The 21,633-nt window shown below is 41.2% G+C and overlaps 1 protein-coding gene and 1 pseudogene across 1 annotated transcript; both read right to left on the reverse strand.

Moving 5' to 3' along the window:
* Window positions 1-1,437: 1,437 nt before the first annotated feature.
* LOC139028870 (adhesion G protein-coupled receptor G3-like) lies at window positions 1,438-4,746 on the reverse strand (annotated as a pseudogene).
* An 11,436-nt stretch (window positions 4,747-16,182) lies between these two features.
* LOC111973692 (adhesion G protein-coupled receptor G3) lies at window positions 16,183-21,132 on the reverse strand. Its single transcript, XM_024001073.3, has 10 exons — window positions 20,962-21,132; window positions 20,730-20,858; window positions 19,968-20,087; window positions 19,730-19,772; window positions 19,536-19,636; window positions 19,099-19,223; window positions 18,561-18,829; window positions 18,258-18,348; window positions 17,833-18,113; window positions 16,183-17,161 (listed from the first exon to the last, which is right to left on the reverse strand). Exons 1-10 carry the CDS (start codon window positions 20,983-20,985, stop codon window positions 17,079-17,081), a joined length of 1,266 nt encoding a protein of 421 aa, XP_023856841.1. The 5' UTR covers window positions 20,986-21,132; the 3' UTR covers window positions 16,183-17,078.
* Window positions 21,133-21,633: the final 501 nt, after the last annotated feature.

A 21,633-nucleotide genomic window follows, 5' to 3' on the forward strand; every position in this document is an offset into this window, starting at 1 on the left:
CCCCACCGCTCTGAGACTTGGAGTAGTTTTCCCCTTTGCTCTGCATGGTAACGCTGGCTTCGAGGGTGGCTGTTGTCCGATGTGTTTCCGTTCGAGCCAGGTAGAGCGAGGAGAGGAATGGACGCTTATAACTGTTCACACTGGCATACTAAAGTGCCTTATAAGAACATTCAAATAGTCAAAGTTGTTAATGGAAAATACAAATGGTATAGAAGAGAATAGTCTATAATTCCTATAATAACTACACCTAAAACTTCTTACCTGGGAATATTGAAGACTCAATGTTTAAAAGGAAACCACCAGCTTTCCACATGTTTCCTCAATGTTTCTGAGCAAGGGAACTTAAAACGTTAGCCTTTCTTACATGGCACATATTGCACTTTTACTTTCTTCTCCAACACTTTGTTTTTGCATTATTTAAACCAAATTGAACATGTTTCATTATTTATTTGAGGCTAAATTGATTTTATTGATGTATTATATTAAGTTAAAATAAGTGTTAATTCAGTATTGTTGTAATTGTCATTATTACAAATAAATAAATACATTTTWAAAAATCGGTATCGGCTTTGTTTGGTCCTCCAATAATCGGTATCGGCGTTGAAAAATCATAATCGGTCGATCTCTACTTAACAGATACAGATGCAGTCGGGGARTGGGCGCCGCCATGTTTGTTTACATCCTGAGCTCCAGCCTTCTCGTCACGCAGCGTCGACGTCAACCCTTCGGTCCGCCCCCCAGAATCTGCGCGAAGCACAGTTGACAAAGCATTTATGCCCGCTTCAGCCGCCATCCTTCTAGCACTCTCCCTCAAACGGCCTCTGTCCTCCCATGCCCTGGCAATCTCCTCTGCAAGATCCTCCGAGTCAATGCACATGCACCTCCTTGGCCATAATCGTCCCCTGCCTCCTTCACTTTCGGATTCCCTCAAAGCATTTTCGACCTCCGTTCTCCACGCAACGTTTGCTAGCCATGGTAGTCAGCTAGCTAATATTTATCTACGTTTTTACTTCTGATACCAATGTAATGACCTGGCAAGATCATAAATGAACAAATGTCCAGACAACCAACACAACAAACAAACAGCATAACTCATAACACACAGCTGTCTGTGCGGGCCGCTATAGTATTATTATTAATGCGACTCAGGACATCCAATGGCAATGTCCGCAAGAGGTATAAAGCCAGGAGCTGTTTGCTGATTTGACATCTCTGTTTGCTGATTTGACATCTCTGTTTGCTGATTTGACAACAATGCAGTTACACCTCCGACATTGCCTAAATAAAAATAAAACTGCTCTGCAGTTGTCAGAACTCATTGAATCTGGCCCTAATCTTACAAGCAAACCTGGAAGCACTTTTTTTTTTTTTTTTGTGCTTCAACTGGATGCATCTCGGGGTTGAACACACTTCAGTGGTTACCGTGGAGATAGATGCCTATTCTGGTCGAGTTAAGGCCCACTACCGTAGAAACAGGAAGAGGCCTGTAGGTTGTAATAAGCGGTTTTGACTAGATAGAAGTGACTTTTCGTAGCAGGTTAGGAGAGCATTTTAGCTAGCCCTAACCCTTTTTCTAAGCATGTTGACTGAATTACAAGAGCTGCTCTTGAAAGATGATAAGTCTGTCTTTGTATACAATAGTGACACCCAGTGGTGTAATATACCCAAGCTCCTGACCATAGACCACAGTATCAGACTGGGTTGTTAATCTGGTATCAATGCCACAACAGGACATTACCTACAGTGTTTTATAATGGCATGCCTTTACTTACTAGATCTARGTACAATTACATTAATAGCAAAACACTAATTAAATAGAGACATTCAATTATCATGATGAGCTTTTATCCTTGAATTTACATGGGATTGTGCTCCCGTACACAGGACTGCTGTTTATGTATGTGTGTACCTGATATGTAAATGTAAATATGAATGAGAATAAGGGCTGTATCTTAACTCACCATGGAGAGATTTGACAGAGCAGAAGATGCAGAAGGCTGTCTCCAGGGGGCCAAACTGGAAGAGCATGAGACCCRAGGAGACCCCCAGGAGCCAGGCCAGACCCAGCAGACTGAGTAATGTCCCCCTGCTCATACCCRTCTCCCTCAGGACAGGACTCTGACGGTGGGCCCTCATCACCTTCACTGTCACAGACCCAAAGCACAGCATGTTCACCACGAATGTCAGCATGAAGTACGAGAAGGACACCGTGGTCAGAGCCAGCACCTACCTACCTACCTACCTACCGACAGACAGACGGACGGACGGACGGACAGGGAGGGAGAAAGAGAAGGGGAGAGGCATAGACACAGTCACATACATAAACAGACATGGACACAGTCAGTCAGTTTTTTTTACAGAGAGAAAGGGAGTCAWTMGTAATATGAAAACACATAGATTTATCATGATATTACTTTCATTTTAAGAGCACCACCGTCTTGCTGGTATATTCTGTATTCTCCATATTTGCCACAAGCAACAATTATGGTAACTACTACGCCAGGTATTCCTAAAAGAGATTAGGAACATTTTCATTTAATTGCCCCAGAGTCAAACACCCCATCCTACCAGGCCGAGTTTGAGGAGTTATCTGGATGGATGTTGAAAACCCAGATGATGAGCAGATAGAGGTGGAAGCCTTCCAGGGAGAACCAGGTGAGGGTGCACAGCAGGGAGTAGTGGGTGGCTGCTGCAGTAGCAACACAAAGGCCATGGACATCGAGAGAGGCTAGGCTGTCGTTGATGAGGAAGGTTAGGTTGAGGCACAGAAGCGCCACGCACAGGTGGATGTGGATGCACAGGGAATCATCAGATTTACCCCTTCTGGGGGAAGAAGTTATGATTAAATCTAATGTCAAAATCAACAACATAGTACATCTCATTGTTATGGCAGTTCATATCTAGGTTTCTTCTGCTTCCTCTTTGGGGTCAGGTTTCTGTAAAAGCACTGTGTGACAACTGATGATGTAAAAAGGTACTTTGAATCACAAAACGTGTTTTCCTAATGAGGATGTTCTTTTTGAATGGCATTGTGTGTGGTGGCTCGTTATCTGCATGTCGTGAACATAAGTATTAGTTGTTGGTATAATCTGACCTGAGGTGGATGAGGAGAGCCAGACACAGGAAACAGAGGGATATTCCACAGCCCACCCTGGACAACAACGTCAGCAACCACACAGAGGAGGAGCTCAGACTGGCACTGGAGCCACTGCCGTCAACAAAACACAGTGGCTAGATCACGCTTTGATAGAGTGTTTAATTTAATTGATCAAAAGTATTATAACGTGAGGTCAAAACATATTTTTAAGGAGTTAGGTTAAGAAATGATTTCTCACCATAAGTACTGTGAAGAATGAAAGGTGGATACAAGAGCATACCGTTTCATTTTCCTTTGTCTCAGTGACACATCCAGAGGAATTGCAATGTGCAACAGTATCTGTGAAACAAAGAGATACAGCAAAACATTTTTCACATATCCTTTTGTTGTATAGTGCTTCATAAAACTCTTGTTTCGTGAATAAATAACACTTCCATTTTCAACATCCCAGAACACACGTAAGTGATTTGTTTTCCTATCAGAGAATATATTAGTCACTGTCCTATTCACACCACAAAATGTACATGTGAACATGAATTATTGAGGCTGTAAAGACATTTTTGGATTGCAGACAGGAAAATAATAGTAATAATAATAATAATAATACAAAAATAAATTAAAACAAGACTGACGGTTGATTGGGATGTGAATATGCACTGCTCACTAACCAGTGATGCATTCTGGAAGAGGAACTTGACCTTTATATGGTTAGTGAGGACTGAGATGTCCTCTCCGTCATCGATGGCCACCACTCGGCTGTTTAGGAGCTCATTATCGTTCTCCTCCACCTAGTCAAGGATACGAAGAAAGAACAGACATTTACATTGTAACTTTACATAGATGACAGAGATAGAAGGGGTTGTTGGTTCTTTCCATGAAACGGTCAGCATGCCCAATTCCCATTCATGCAAATAGATCTACTTTCCATAGCAGCCTGTCACCGTGCAGTTTAGGCTTCATTCAAATGTGCACTGATAACATCAATGTATGTTTATACCTGTCACGCCCTGACCATAGTTTGCTTTGTATGTTTCTATGTTTTGTTTGGTCAGGGTGTGATGTTGGTGGGCATTCTATGTTGTATGTCTAGGTTGTCTGTTTCTATGTGTTTGGCCTAGTATGGTTCTCAATCAGAGGCAGGTGTCAGTCGTGGTCTCTGATTGGGAGCCATATTAAGGTAGCCTGTTTTTCATTGTGTTTTGTGGGTGATTATTTTCTGTTCAGTGTTTTTTGTATTCACCGTTCAGGACTGTTTCGTTCTCGTTGTTTTGTGTTCATGATAATAAATTATCAATATGGACACTTACCACGCTGCGCATTGGTCCTCCTCTTCTCATTCCAACGACYAGCGTTACAATACCAATCTGTTGTCACTACATGATTCACATTACTGGAGTTAAAATTAGGAAGTACCACAGATGTTTTTCTGTGCTTTGCATAAAATGAGGATGTCCTGAAATATGTAAATGTGTTATGAGTGCAGGACCGTTTCAGTAGTAATCTCTGAGATGTTGTGGTTGTTACTGTTGTTTTACGTGGAACATGCTGTCATGCTCAAACCAAAATACTCCCAGGTTAATGTCTTCTGCCGTGTCTCCCAGGAAAGCATTGTCGTGTCTTTGGCTATGCCTGATTAAGTGATATGACATGCTATTCTATAAAATCCTTTCTCCGTAATTAATATTACCTGATTGAGCTAATCATGTAAATGTAATTAACTAGAAAGTCGGGGCACCACAAAATAATATTTATATAGCTGTTATCTTCCGAATAAACTCTTAAAGACCTAGTAATATTTTACATCAATAGCGGTCAATATTAATCGTCACCTTATTTCAGTCTCATTTGAAAGTTGTAAATTATTGGTTCTTCACAAACCCTGGCTAACAAGTTGAATCAGCAATACAAAATTGGGTTTAATTATTTATTTACTAAATACTTAACTAATCACACAGAATGACATATACACAGAATGAATCATACCTTGATTACAAATGACGTCATAAAGGAAAACGTCCCTAGCGGGCGGAACAGATATGACAGCTTGTTACACAAAAGAAAAGGGTCTGGGTTTGAGTGAAAGAGCGGGAAGACTTGAGGAACAAAGGGAGAAGCCATGCTATCGTAAATACAGTATCTTATGCATTCTAAATTACCGCCCATTTGGAAAAGGAAAATGCAATAAATATTTACTCTGAGCTGCGCTTCGGTAGGTTGGTGGTAGATGGAAGGCCATGTTGCTCAACATGACATTGAAGAATGTCTCTGCTGGTAAATTGGATACGTTGTAGTAACGTCGTTGTAGACGGGATACTCTGTCTGTTCTTTCCTAGCCCACATTTGCAGCTGCTGTTGCTAACTCAACAGCTAGGCGGTATCACTTCTGTAGTGAATAAGAGTTCAAAGTTAATAACATTCGCAACCAAAGCTCATGCTGAGGTTGGCTTCGTTCTGTAGTTATTATCTGAACCATTCTGACATCGGATCGTCATCCTAATGTACCCGGAACAGGAGGTTACATTTTCGTCAAGGATTTATATAGTGGAGGGAGAAGGGTGTGTTTTCATAGTTTTATAATGAAAACCCACATCTCTCATTTGGAAGCTAAAATTACATTTAATCTTTTCACCAATAATTTTATATTCAAACATTTAAATTGCCCAACAATTCCATGTGAATCTGATAAACTCTACAGTGGAAAGTCTACACATTAGAGTTTATGTCATCCTATTATTGATGAGAATGTCTCAGATGACAACCGAACTGACATCATATTCATTAAGTATCAACGCATATGTTCAACTGGCCAGATGACCAAAATATGGTTCATTTCCCCCCACCTTCTGATGTTCCCAGAATCTCTATGTTAACCAAGGGATTTTCAAATGTCACATCAGTAAGGTAGAGAAAGGAAAAAGGGGGGTAGAGGTATTTATGACTGTCATAAACCTACCCCCAGGCCAACGTCATGACAGCATGTAAGGCCTCAGTAAGAATCTCCAACCCAATGTCATCCATCTCCTCCAACGTGGCCTGGTATAGATGAAGAAAGAGTTATACATGTGATTACTGACTATGTCCCCATTTCGTCCCTCTCATTCGTTGCTTACATTATTGGTGGAGGGTAGAGCCATTCTAAAGTCTAGCAAATTGAGCCTTTGATGCTGTCTAGGATCACTTTCTGAGGTCCCTGCTTGGTAATTGGTAAGGCGTAAGCTTGGTAAGGCGGTGACCCGTTCCTGTAGGTTCATGCTCTACAACATTCGCAGAGTACGACCCTGCCTCACGCAGGAAGCGGCGCAGGTCCTAATCCAGGCACTTGTCATCTCCCGTCTGGATTACTGCAACTCGCTGTTGGCTGGGCTCCCTGCCTGTGCCATTAAACCCCTACAACTCATCCAGAACGCCGCAGCCCGTCTGGTGTTCAACTTTCCCAAGTTCTCTCACGTCACCCCGCTCCTCCGCTCTCTCCACTGGCTTCCAGTTGAAGCTCGCATCCGCTACAAGACCATGGTGCTTGCCTACGGAGCTGTGAGGGGAACGGCACCTCCGTACCTTCAGGCTCTGATCAGGCCCTACACCCAAACAAGGGCACTGCGTTCATCCACCTCTGGCCTGCTCGCCTCCCTACCTCTGAGGAAGTACAGTTCCCGCTCAGCCCACTCAAAACTGTTCGCTGCTCTGGCACCCCAATGGTGGAACAAACTCCCTCACGACGCCAGGTCAGCGGAGTCAATCACCACCTTCCGGAGACACCTGAAACCCCACCTCTTTAAGGAATACCTAGGATAGGATAAAGTAATCCTTCTAACCCCCCCCCCCCTTTAAAAGAGTTAGATGCACTATTGTAAAGTGGTTGTTCCACTGGATATCATAAGGTGAATGCACCAATTTGTAAGTCGCTCTGGATAAGAGCGTCTGCTAAATGACTTAAATGTAATGTAAATGTAAATGTAATGTTGTGAAATGTGCTGTTGTAATGAAATAAAGAATCACAGCTCAGAAAAATCATGCCAAAAAAGATGCCATGAAAATATGTTAAGTTGTCAGTCAAATATTGACATGGCTCAAACGGCAGTAAAATATATGTCAGTCCTAATAAGTGGACTTACTTTTCCATGGAATGCAACTTCTGGCAACGGTATACTGTTTCTTCCTTTCCATTATCTGTTCAAGTTATCAACAGAGGTTAGGTCATTATCTTTATATTTCCATTCAATGCCATCACAATCACATGCTGTCAAACAGTATAAAAACATTTCATTGGTGATGGTTGTGATTTTATTTTTTAGCTATATCAGTGCTGGTCTTTTTGCTTTGTCATTGTGGGGTATTGTGTGTAGATTGATGATTAAAATTATTTAATCCATTTTATAATAAGGCTGTAACATAACAAATTTGGGAAAAAGTCAAGGGGTCTAAATACTTTCCGAATGCACTGTAACGTTAGCTGCCGAAAGTAATTGTCTGCATCCAGACTGACTAGCTAGCCAGCTAACGTTAGCTGGCTAACTCAGAAACAATTAGGCAAAAATGTAAACATACAGAAACTAAACCACCATAAAAGCCTGAGTAATAAATAATACGCTTGCCAACTAGCTACAACCATGTTAAATAAACTCAGACAGGGAATAGGCCTAGCTAGCTTAGTAAAATCTATACGTAACTAACTGGTCTAACGTTAGGCTAAAATATTTAGCTACCTACCTGGTGTGAAATAATGCACAACACAGTAATGTTAGGCTTACAGAAAACAAGCTTTCTACAGTTACTGACATAGCCAGCTAGCCAAACTTTAACAAAAACCTAAGATTTTTGCTACCACACACACAACACAGGAAAATAGCTTGTTGGCTCAAGCTCAAGCTAGCAGGCATGGGGTTGTTTGCTAAAATTGTCTAAAATTGTCAACGACAGATATGTCATTATGATAGCTAGGTCTATTTAACCTGAATGGATAATTAGTAATTAGCTATCTTAGCCTATCTAGCTTTTTACTAACAGTTTTTGGTCAGCCACAACACCATGCCCATTGCATTTCCACTCTTCAGCACAGGCTGCACTGTCTGGTAGACTTGCTACACAGCTGCAACAATCCTCATTGATTGATTTTGTGGGAGAATTAACCCACCCACTGGGTCAAATCTCAATCACCCAACATCAATAACCCAGTATTAACAACCCAACCTTGGGCTGTTTTCCTTACAAAGATCAACTAAGTGACCCAATGCCTGTAACCCAGCAAACGGGTTGAACAAACATCCCAATATTTTTTTGCGTCATATCCAAAACTGCTATATCTAGAGCCATGTATTTAGAGAGTTGGGATTTAGGTTTCTGTATTATGATACATTTACATGACACTGCAACATTCTATGGCTGTTCAGTTGTAAATTAGGTTTCTCTAAATATTTTTTCCACACTTAGGAACATAATCAAATATTTATTTTAATTTAACCCCTGGTTTAGGGCTAGATTCAGGGCTGGATTCAATCTATATCACCGAACTAGGCTATGACAGATAATCCTGGGCGATACCAATTGAATCCAGCCCTGAATCTAGGTTTTACAGCTGGATTCAATCCGTATTGCTGAAGATCCGGGTTCAAATGTTAAGGTAATATCCGATTGAGCCGACATTTGTAGCGTTTATCGTGAAGGGAAACAACCTATAAAGTAATAGCCTATCGGCTGCAAACGAACAGCAGGCTGTGTCACTCCAACAATAAGAAGTAATCCATCCTTGACCGGCAAATTAATTCCGACAGACTTTCAATGAACTTATTAGTCCTTAAATCCTTGCCTAAAGTTTATATAATCAAACTGAAAAAGCTTTCCCAAACGTTGGCCTGCTCTCCCACTTATTCATTCATCCATTGTCACAATATTTTTGCCATGACAACAAACACACCAGAGAAGATTGCTAAAGGGCAGATCTGCTACTAGGCTAGCTACCAGTCACACTATGCTCAAAAGACACTACAACACAACATGTGGACACATCTTCAGATAAAAGAGAATACGTTTACGGAGAAATGTAATTGCTTGTTGTTGCGACTCAAACATAATGCGCAGTGGCTATACAAAAATATACTGCGTTACAGTTCATATAAGGAAATCAGTCAATTGAAATAAATAAATTAGGCAAATCTGTGGATTTCACATGACTGGGCAGGGGCCAATCAGAATGAGTTTTTCCCAACAAAAGGGCTTTATTACAGATAGAAGTACTCCTCAGTTTCATCAGCTGTCCGGGTGGCTGGTCTCAGACGATCCCGCAGGTGAAGAAGCCAGATGTGGAGTTCCTGGACTGGCGTGGTTACACGTGGTCTGCGGTTGTGAGGCCGGTTGGACGTACTGCCAAATTCTCTAACACAACATTGGAGGCGGCTAATGGTAGAGAAATAAACACACTGCACATTTTAAAGTGGCCTTTTATTGTCCCCAGCACAAGGTGCACCTGTGTAATGATCATGCGGTTTAATTAGCTGGTTGATATGCCACACGTGTCAGGTGGATGGATTATTTTAGCAAAGGAGAAATGCTCACAAACAAAATTAACCTTTTTCTGCCAATGTAAAATGTCTAGGAATTTTATTTCAGCTCATTAAACATGGGACCAACAATTTACAAGTTGCGTTTATGTTTTTTTAAGCGTAGTTACGGCCCTGAGCTGGAAGGGTCCCTGGATCTCTTCAGCTTTCATCGGTTTAAGATACTTTTATATATAGTGTATGTGGATACCTCTTCAAATTAGTTGATTAGGCTATTTCAGCCACACCCGTTGCTGACAGGTGTATAAAATCGAGCACACAGCCATGCAATCTCCATAGACAAACATTGGCAGTAGAATGGCCTTACTGAAAAGCTCAGTTCCTTTCAAAGTGGCACCGTCATAGGACCGTCATAGGCCACCTTTCCAACAAGTCAGTTCGTCAAATTTCTACCCTGCTAGAGCTGTTATTGTGAAGTGGAAACGTCTAGGAGCAACAACGGCTCAGCCGCGAAGTGGTAGGCCACAGAAGCTCACAGAACAGGACAGCCGAGTGCAGTTCTCGGTTGCAACACTCACTCCTGAGTTCCAAACTGCCTCTGGAAGCACCATCAGCTCAATAACTGTTTGTCAGGAGCTTCATGAAATGGGTTTCCATGGCCAAGCTGCCACACACAAGCCTAAGACAACCATGAGCAATGCCAAGTGTCGCCAGGAGTGGGGTTAAGTTTGCCGACATTGGACTCTGGAGCAATTGAAACGTGTTCACTGGAGTGATGAATCACGCTTTACCATCTGGCAGTCCGATGGATGAATCAGGGTTTGGTGGATGCCTGGAGAATGCTACCTGCCCGAATGCATAGCGCCAACTGTAAAGTTTGGTGGATGAGGAATAATTGTCTGGGGCAATTATTCATGGTTCGGACTTGGCCACTTAATTCCAGTGAAGGGAAAGCTTAACACCACAGCATACAATGACATTCTTGATAAATCTGTGATTCCGACTTTGTGGCAAACGTTTGGGGAAGGCCCTTTCCTGTTTCAGCATGACAATGCCCCTGTGCACAAAGTGAGGTCCATACAGAAATGGTTTGTTGAGATTGGTGTGGAAAAACTTGACTGGCCTGTACAGAGCCCTGATCTCAACATCATCGAACACTTTTGGGATGAATTGGAACGCCAAATGCGAGCCAGGCCTATTCGCCCAACATCAGTGCTCGACCTCACTAGTGTTCTTGTGGCTGAATGGAAGCAAGTCCCTGCAGCAATGTTCCAACATCTAGTGGAAAGCCTTCTCAGAAGAGTGGAGGCTGTTATAGCAGCAAAGAGGCGACCAACTCCATATTAATACCCATGATTTTGAAATGAGATATTCGAAGAGCAGGTGTCCACATACTTTTGGTCATGTAGTGTACAAGTGAATTTCCCAATATTTTTGGTCCCCTAAATTAAGTGGACTACAGTCGTGGCCAAAAGTTTTGAGAATGACACAAATATTAATTTTCACAAAGTCTGCTGCCTCAGTTTGTATGATGGCAATTTGCATATACTCCAGAATGTTTTGAAGAGTGATCAGATGAATTGCAATTAATTGCAAAGTCCCCCATTGCCATGCAAATGAACTGAATCCCCTAAAAACATTTCCACTGCATTTCAGCCCTGCCACAAAAGGACCAGCTGACATCATGTCAGTGATTCTCTCATTAACACAGGTGTGAGTGTTGACGAGGACAAGGCTGGAGATCACTCTGTCATGCGGATTGAGTTCGAATAACAGACTGGAAGCTTCAAAAGGAGGTTGGTGCTTGTAATCAATGTTCTTCCTCTGTCATCCATGGTTACCTGCAAGGAAACACGTGCCGTCATCATTGCTTTGCACAAAAAGGGCTTCACAGGCAATGATATTGCTCCCAGTACGATTGCACCTAAATCAACCATTTATCGGAGCATCGTGAACTTCGCGAACTTCAAGGAGAGCGGTTCAATTGTTGTGAAGAAGGCTTCAGGGAGGATGGCCTGGTGTCAAGAAGGGCAGAAAAGAAGCCACTTCTCTCCAGGAAAAACATCAGGGACAGACTGATATTCTGCAAAAGGTACAGGGATTGGACTGCTGAGGACTGGGGTAAAGTCATTTTCTCTGAGGAATCCCCTTTCCGATTGTTTGGTGCATCCGGAAAAAAATCTTGTCCGGAGAAGACAAGGTGAGCGCTACCATCAGTCCTGTGTCATGCCAACAGTAAAGCATCCTGAGACCATTCATGTGTGGGGTTGCTTCTCAGCCAAGGCAGTGGGCTCACTCACAATTTTGCCTGAGAACACAGCCATGAATAAAGAATGGTACCAACACATCCTCCGAGAGCAACTTCTCCCAACCATCCAGGAACAGTTTGGTGACGAACAATGCCTTTTCCAGCATGATGGAGCACCTTGCCATAAGGCAAAAGTGATAACTAAGTGGCTCGGGGAACAAAACATCGATATTTTGGATCCATGGCCAGGAAACTCACCCAGACCATAATCCCATTGAGAAATTGTGGTCAATCCTCAAGAGGCGGGTGGACAAACAAAAAACCAAAATTTGGACAAACTCCAGACATTGATTATGCACGAATGGGCTGCCATCAGTCAGGATGTGGCCCAGAAGTTATTTGACAGCATGCCAGGGCGGATTGCAGAGGTCTTGAAAAAGAAGGGTCAACACTTCAAATTTTGACTCTTTGCATCAACTTCATGTAATTGTCAATAAAAGCCTTTGACACTTATGAAATGCTTGTAATTATACTTCAGTTTTCCATAGTAACATCTGACAAAAATATCTAAAGATACTGAAGCAGCAAACTTTGTAAAAATGTATATTTGTGTCACTCTCAAAACTTTTGGCCACGACTGTATGTACAAAGAGTGCTGTAATTTCTAAACCTGATACAGATGAATATGGCCTCAAATTAGAGCTGACAGTCTGCACTTTAACCTCATAGTGATTGTATAATTTCAAAAGTGTTGGAGTAGATCCAAAACAACAAAAATGGTCACTGTCCCAATACTTTTTGGGATCCCTCTATTTGCATGTGTTATGGTCTTGTGAAGGCTGGCTGAAGGCTGGCTGAATTCTGGCAAGTGTCACGGCTGTCGACAAAAGAGGACCAAGGTGCAGCGTGGTGAGCGTACATGTTCCTTTATTTAACAAGACGCCGAACAAAACAATAAACACTACAAAAACAAATCGTGAAGCTAAAGGCTATGTGCCCTAAACAAAGTCAACTTCCCACCAAAACAGGTGGAAAAAAGGGCTYCCTAAGTATGGTTCTCAATCAGAGACAACGATAGACAGCTGCCTCTGATTGAGAACCACACCCGGCCAAACACAAAGAAATACAAATCATAGAACATAGAATACCCACCCCAACTCACGCCCTGACCAAACCAAAATAGAGACATAAAAAGGATCTCTAAGGTCAGGGCGTGACAGCAAGGAGGATGTTCTTTTATCTTAGCATGTCTACAGATTCTCCCTTCTCCCTGTTTTCATTTGTACTGAAATGTTCATACTGGAGACTGTTATCAGAAGCATTTATAGCGGCTAAGAAACGCATTGCCAATAATTGGAAGGTTGCTTATCCTCCCACAATGTCACAATGGATGGCAGGAATGTCAAGTTACGTATCACTAGCTTTGTTTCAGTACAACATTAAGGGTACACTGGGAAACTTTCATAAGGTCTGAATGTCGTATGTGGAATACAGTATGACAAAAATAGTTTTTTTTGTAAACTTTTTTCCCCAAAACTTTCCCTGGAGGAATAAAAGGTGGGAAGGAAATTGTGTTGGGGCAAGAGTTTAGTTATTGACTAGACTGGTGTGGGTCGGGCGTGCAGGCGGCTCGGGCTGGCTGGGTGGTCTGACTGAAATTTGAAATAGAGGATGTCTTAGCCCTCCTGTTGTGTTCGTTTCATGTTCATTAATTGTGTGTTCCCGGTCCAAACTGACCGCCCGCTTATAGCTGATTATAAATTCATAATAATACATACATTATCACCTAATGTTGTGTTAGATCTTTTTATCAACTTAAGTTCTTGTGAACATGACCAGTTATGAACTTCTATTTGCTATTTATGGCCTGTAGGCCTCATTGACCTGAGCTCATACAACTTGTTTTTCAGTAAAAAAAAGCATAATGTATGGATTATTTTGACTATAACAAATACTCAGATGAAACATATTGTGCTATTTATCACAGACTACTTTGTGTCAAAGCTTAACAAGGACTCTCTCCTCCTCACCAGTGTCATGATCAAAGATATGATCAAGAGCCTATAGTATATATAGTATATATCACATATAGTATATAATTTGGCCACAGAATGAATTGTGAGCAAGGCCTTGAAAAAGCTTTATATTCCAGAGCTGCGAGAAAAGTTCTATATATTATTGAAACAATGTTGTGATTGTTTGTGAGAATGCCAACCGGTGTGGTTCCCGTGGGGGAAAGATTCTACTGGGGAAAGGTTCCTGTGGGGGTTGCCATGGAAGCCAAGAAGGGGAGTGAGGTGTCTGTGTCGTGTAGTGGTGATTGCTGTAATGGATGGTGGTGTCGTGGTGCCACTTAGGTGTTGTGTGTGTTGTGTGTGTGTGTGTGTGTGTGTGTGTGTGCGCACGCTCAACACAATTGCATGTGGGGGTCTTGGAGAGGTGTGTCCATCTGATGAATGGGTATGTGCCTGAACTAAATTTTATACACTAATTGTAGTCTCACCCATTCAGTTCTAATAACCGGTCATTTTTGACCAGGAACACCACAGGTGTACAAAAGTTAAATAAAACACCCAAAATGTTATGAAAATCATCCAAATGTATTTGTGTGTTCAGATGCCCTGTGTGGACAAAGTCATGGAACCTTATGACAATCAGATGAAATGAACTACATTTTTCAGAGAGAAAACTTGTAAATCGGTCCAATTCGACCGGAACACAGCAGGAGGGTTGAGAGTTGTTCATTGTAAGGCTATTGGTTAAAGGTGCAACACAATCTTGATTATTGAATTACCTTTGATCTAGTTCAGTCTTATCAATCATATAAACATATCATCTCTTACCTACTGTAGCTAGATGACTATGGCCATTTTTCCTTTAGAGATGGCTAGAAGGACCATGGGTCATGTTAGATTGTGTAGCAATCTTGCACCCCTTTGTAAATTAGATATTTCTGTATTTWWTWTTTTTTTTCTTTTTCAAAATGTTCTAAAAACATATTTTTTTTTACTCTGTCATTATTTGGTATTGTGTGTAGATGGGTGAATTTCCCCCCACATTTAATACATTTTGAATTCAGGATTTAACACAACAAAATGTAAAATAAGTCAAAAGGTGTAAATACTTTCTGAACGTCGACGGGAGAATGAAGATCAGCAAAAATACAGACTGGCCTGCTACAGTGTCTTTCTATAATGCCCAGAGTAGACCCACAACTYATCCAAATGTAATGRTTTAGGATKTTTTTATTATCCCTAAACAAGATCAATAGGGGAGCTTTTTGAGCTGCGTGTCTTTACTGTTCTTGCATACGTAATGACGCACATGGCCTCTCCGCTGCCTATCAGCTATTCCTCMATCTTCAGGATTTATTTCGAAAATTGTGCKGATTTGAATGATTTAATGTGTGGCATGATTGCTAGTCAGCCTATTGCATATCTTTCCCTAAGTTTCTCAAAAACAAGTGAAATCTCAAAAAAGTGTCTGGACCCTTTCCTTCTATAACACACCATTTACATCATAAACTTTGGTTGAAAAAAAAAYYYSRTRRRCRTTWAWTTMGSRTTTTTTTTTTTTTACAGTGTTGCCTTTCAAAGCCAAACATGAATTTGTAATTTTACTCAGCAAGCGTTTTAAAAAGTTGAGTGAATAAACTAACACATAAGCTCAAATTCTATTCCTAGTTAACCATGAATGACTGTGTACAGAGATTGAATGTCAAAATAGACTAAGAAAACCTGTTCTGGTATCAATGTCAGTCAAGAGTTTTACAGTCACCTGACTTTGAGTTATATTTTTTTTTTCTTGTTTCAGGTGATGGTTGACAAAGTTAGATGTTCTCAGTTCTGCTCCAAATCCCTGACACAATGGGTTTGCCCGGAGGGTTGTCCAGATTCTTGTGTCGCTTAGGCACCATGTAGTACAGGGGGGTGCAGGTGTGTGGGACATACAAAAATGCTCGTGCTTTTCATCTACGATGTTATGATTGACTCCTTCGAACCATGTCTCTTTGATCTGTTCATTGTAGGTGGAAATGGGGTCAGAGGGCAGTGGCATGTAGACCTGTTGGTCTGACAATTGTCTTTTGAWTTCAGAAACAATCAATTGTGTTTGAAATTCGCCTGTCGAATTGCAATGGTTGGTTCTGACTGTAGCTTTTTCAGAGATTGTAGCTCCTCTTTGCTCAGGTTGGGTTTCTTCATTCTTTTATTCTGTTCACACTAAASCTTTACCTCGTCTTCCAAAAGYRAGCAGTATATTTCCACATAATGATTTCGATGTTGGGAAGGGTGAAAGTAGTCATAGGTTTCAATTGAACCCCCTCAATATCAATGACACAGTAGGCCTATAGGCTATCTATTTATTTAAAAAAAAAAGTGGCACACAAGAAAATACAAAACAGTATGATCACAAGGTAAAAGGAAAACATAAAATAGCATGTGCAGGAGAGGTAGAAAACCCCAGAGAGGCTTGTGAMGCATCTCCCCCTTTCAAATTATTATGGAATTATTATTTACATAAATTATTTACACAAAGAAAAAGTTTACACAATCTAAAAATGTTCATTTCTAAACATTGATTTCCCATCCCTGCAAATATGGTGTTATGCTAAGGTATTATCTACTTGTAGGCCTAATGTTCTCTCAGGTAACCCATAGGCTAGGAGGRTATATACTGTATGCCTATTCTGCAAAAACCAAAGGCGGAATTCAAAATTCTCCAAAATGTTAGATGGACTAAAAAAGGGCATATCTTTCAGAGGGTTTTTGATAACAATCAAAGAAACAGAAAGGCACCGATTCACAGTRGACCACTCCATCTTACCCTCGTGCACGATGGTGAGTGATAGATTGGGTATCCAAACGTATTTGATTATTTTCAGAGAAGAAAATCATTTGAACCTCATAGATTTGTTCCCTGTTTGCCTAGGACTATACACATCAAAACTGAATATGCATGGAAGGTATGTCACAAAATACAACAAAATGCACAAAAAGTGCAATAAACAGCACAACTTTGGGAAAAAAAGAAGTATTATMAGCACAGTAAGCTTACGTGCAAACCTGGAAACAAGTTGTAATTTTGTAATTACGCTTTATAATGTATGTTTAGGTTTGCCTGTAGTGAAAGTTATAATCCAACATATTAAATATTGTGCTTCTGTGGTAATAAAATGGAAGCAGTGGTATTAGTAGTAAAAGGTTTAACCGTGTTAGTCGGGGACTGGCTGCATCTCAGTTCAAGAAGATACAGTGGTTGCCATGGAGATAGATGCCTTCTCTGGCCGAGTTAAAGCCCAATAGCGTAGAAAGAGGAAGAGGCCTGTAGGGTGTAATAAGCATTTTGACTGAATTACAAGAGCTGCTCTTGGAAGATGATAAGTCTGTGTTTGTATACAATAGTGAGACAGTGTAGCTGTAGCTGTAGGMCCKTGACCATAGACAACGTTATTTGACTYSTTTGCTAATCTGGTGTCAATGCCACAACCAGGACATTACCTACAGTGTTTTATAAAGGCATGCTTTTACTTACACCAATTTAAATATGTTTTGCATCCATCATWCCCKMAGATCTACATTATCGGTCAAAKGTTTTGTAACACCTACTCATTCAAGGGTTTTTCTTTATTTTTACTATTTTCTACATTGTAGAATAATAGTGAAGACATCAAAACTATGAAATAACACATATGGAATCATGTAGTAACTAAAAAAGTGTTAAACAAATCAAAATATATTTTATGTTTGAGATTCTTCAATTAGCCACCCTTTGCCTTGATGACCTTGATGACAGCTTTTAAAACCCTTGAATGAGTAGGTGTTCTAAAACTCTTGACCTGTAGTGTATGTACTATTGCATTATCAGCAGTTAAACTACCATGATGAGCTTTTTATCATTGACTTTTCATGAGATTGTGCTCCCGTATACAGGACTACTGTGTATGTATGTGTGTACCTGATGTGAATGAGAATAAGGGCTGTATCTTATCTCACCATGGAGAGAGTTGATGGTGCAGAAGATGTAGTAGGCTGTCTCCRTRAGGGGACCAAACTGGAAGAGCAGGACCCCCCAGGAGACCCCCAGGAGCCAGGCCAGACCCAGCAGACTGAGTACTGTCCCCCTGTTCATACCCCTCTCCCTCAGGACAGGACTCTGACGGTGGGCCCTCACCACCTTCACTGTCACAGACCCAAAGCACAGCATGTTCACCGCGAATGTCAGCACGAAGTACGAGAAGGACACCGTGGTCAGAGTAGAGTCAGTCAGCCAGCACCTACGGATGGACGGACGGAGAGAGTCACAGACACAATCACATACATACACAGACAGGGACACATTCAGTAAATGTTTTACAGAGAGTAAGGGAGTCTTTCGTGATTTGAAAACACATCATTATAAATATCATGATATAACTTACATTTGAATAGCACCACCMTCTTGCTGGTATATTCTGTATTCTCCATATTTGCCACAAGCAACAATTATGATAACTACTATGCCAGGTATTCCTGAAAGAGACGTGGTTCCCCGTTTAGTCAAACACCACGAGARAGCATTGATTCCTTAAAGCGATGAAAGTTGGAAAGAACCAGAGATCCCTCCAGCTAGGAGCTGATCAAGCTGGACAATACCATGTGCAGCTTGGTGAAACAGTTTCACTTCTCATTGATCAGGCCAAGTCCAGTCATACTTGTCCTCACCATTGAATTACTGCACTCACCCCATCCTACCAGGCCCAGTTTGAGGAGGTATCTGTTGACGTGGATGTTGAAGACCCGGATGATGAGCAGGTAGAGGTGGAAGCCTTCCAGGGAGAACCAGGTGAGGGTGCACAGCAGGGAGTAGTGGGTGGCTGCTGCKGTAGCAACACACAGGCCATGGACATTGAGAGAGSCTAGGCTGTCGTTGATGAGGAAGGTTAGGTTGAGGCACAGAAGCGCCACGCACAGGTGGATGTGGATGCACAGGGAATCATCAGATTTACCCCGTCTGGYGGAAGAAGAGATTGAAATCTAATGTCAAAATCAACAACATAGCAAAGCTCATTGTTATGGCAGTTCATATCTAGGTTTCTTCTYCTTCCTCTTTGGGGTCAGGTTTCTGTAAAAGCACTGTGTGACAACTGATGATGTAAAAAGGTACTTTGAATCACAAAACGTGTTTTTCTAATGAGGATGTTCTGTTTGAATGGCATTGTGTGTGGTGGCTCGTTATCTGCATGTCGTGAACATAAGTATTAGTTGTTGGTATAATCTGACCTGAGGTGGATGAGGAGAGCCWGACACAGGAAACAGAGGGATATTCCACAGCCCACCCTGGACAACAACGTCAGCAACCACACAGAGGAGGAGCTCAGACTGGCACTGGAGKCACTGCCCGGAGACTGCCGTCAACAAAACACACAGTGGCTAGATCACACGTTGGTTAAGTGTTTCATTTTGTGTTTAAATGAATCCGTATCGTGCTGTCCACGATTTAAAATGAAAGGTAATTTCCGATTGAGCGGACATACAAGTCACTTAGCGTGAATGCAGTCTCCGCGAACGTGGGAACATTGCACTTTAACTCTCAGTGGTGCTATACCGCAGATCTTCCGTAATACGATATGAATCAAGCCCTTAATCAATTGATCAAAATAATGTTAAAGTGAGGTCACAACWAATTTTAAGAGTTAGGTTAAGAAATGATTTCTCACCATAAGTACAGCGAAGAATGAAAGGTGGTTACAAGAGCACACTGTTTCATTTTCCTTTGTCTCAGTGACACATCCAGAGGAATTCCAATGTGCAACAGTATCTGTGAAGAGATACASCAAAACATTTTCAATATATAATTTTGTTGTAGTAGTGCTTCATAAAACTCTTTTGTTTCGTGAATAAATAATASTACCATTTTCAAGATCCCAGAACACACATGCTAGTGATTTATTTTCCTATAAGAGAGAATAGAACCTGATTAGACCCTTCTCCTATTCCAATCCAATCCACACCATATCATAAACATGAATTATRGGAGATGTAAAGCGATTGATAGATTTTTGACAGGTGACAGAACAAAAACATAACAAATATTTWAAAAAAGAGAGGGTGACGGGTGATTGTGATGCAGATATGCACTGCTCACTAACCACTGATGCATTCTGGYAGCGGAACGTGATCTTCATATAGTTACTGAGGCCTGAGATGTCCTCTCCCACATCGACGGATACCACTCGACTGTTTAGGAGCTCAGTGTTGTTTTCCTCCACCTAGTAGGGATCAGAAGAGGGGATATATATTCTCTCTAAAGATACAAGCCAATAAGAAATGTCAGAGAGGACCACAATTCTCCTCAGAACCAAATACTTTAAAGGATATRTTTTTCTATAGGCACTGGGCATGATGTTTGACAACAACAACGTATTTCTCAGTGAACTTGTTCTCTTTTGTCTGAAGTTGTGTCCACAAGTTGTGTTGTAGTGTATTTTGAGCATAGTGTAACTGGTGGCTAGTCTAGTAGAATGACAATGAGTGAATGAAGTAGGAAAGCAGGCAGGCAGTAAGCATTGTAACTTTACATAGATGACAGCGATACAAGTGGTTGTTGGGTCTTTCTAGGAAACTGTCAACGTGCTCAAATCCCCGTCGTACYAATAGAGCTACTCTCCATAGCAGGCTGTCACGATGCAGTTTGATTAAGGGCTTCATTCAAATGTGCACTCCATCAGTGTATGTTGGTACCAATGTGTTGTCACATGATTCACAAACTGGAGTTAAATGAGAAAGTACCACAGATGTTTTTCTGTGCTTTTGTTAAAATCAGGATGTCCTGTAATATGTCTGTGTGTTATGATTGCAGGTCTGTTTCATTAGAAATCTCTGAGATGTTGTAGTTGTTACTGTTTTTTTACCGGGAACAGGCTGTCATTCTCAAACCAAAATACTCCCAGGTTAACTTCCTGTTTAGTGTCTCCCAGAATAGCATTCAAAGCCTCAGTAGGAATCTCCAACCAAATGTCATCCATCTCCTCCAACATGGCCTGGTGGAGATGGAGAAAGAGTTATACATGTGATTACTGACTATCTCCCCATTTTGCTTTTGACCTCRCTCTCTTTCCATCACTCCATTTCGTTGATGCTTACATTATTGATGGAGGGTAGAGCCATTCCAAAGTTTAGCAATTTGTTCTTCTTATGTGATGTCACTGAGCCTTTGATGCTGTCTAGGTTCACTTTCTGAGGTCCCTGCTTGGTAATGTTGTGAAATGTGCTGTTGTAGGGAATAAAAAAAATCACAGTTATGAATAATCCAGCCCAAAACGAATCCATGAAAATATGTTTAGCTTTCAGTCAGACATTGACATAGCTCAAATTACAGTAAAAATACATTTCAGTCAGGGCCGGCCCTAGGCATAAGTGACAAAAGCCAACACAATTGGTGCGTCAGGTCCCTCCAAAAGGCTAGGGCCCCCAAAAGGCTAGGGCCGGCCCTGATTTTCAGTTCAAATTATAAGGGACTCACTTTGTCAGAAATGCAACTGCTGACCATTCATTATTGTTTTTGCCTTTCCTTACATTTTCCGGATAAATTCATCAACAGAGTCAGGATATTATTTGCATGAGTATGTCCAATTTTTAGAATCACATTCTCTCGCAATTTATTGGGTTTTTGGTTGTGACTTCATTTTCAATTCCAATAGTAGTTGCCTGACTAGTTATGACTGATTTTCATGTTATAAAGGTTCCATTGATCACACATTTTTGTTAGAGCCTTTCTTTGCAGTTAGTCATATGTCGTGATGTTTGATGACGCAA

The sequence above is a fragment of the Salvelinus sp. IW2-2015 genome, linkage group LG15 (genome assembly GCF_002910315.2).
Source record: "Salvelinus sp. IW2-2015 linkage group LG15, ASM291031v2, whole genome shotgun sequence".
Classification (NCBI taxonomy): Eukaryota; Metazoa; Chordata; class Actinopteri; order Salmoniformes; family Salmonidae; genus Salvelinus; species Salvelinus sp. IW2-2015.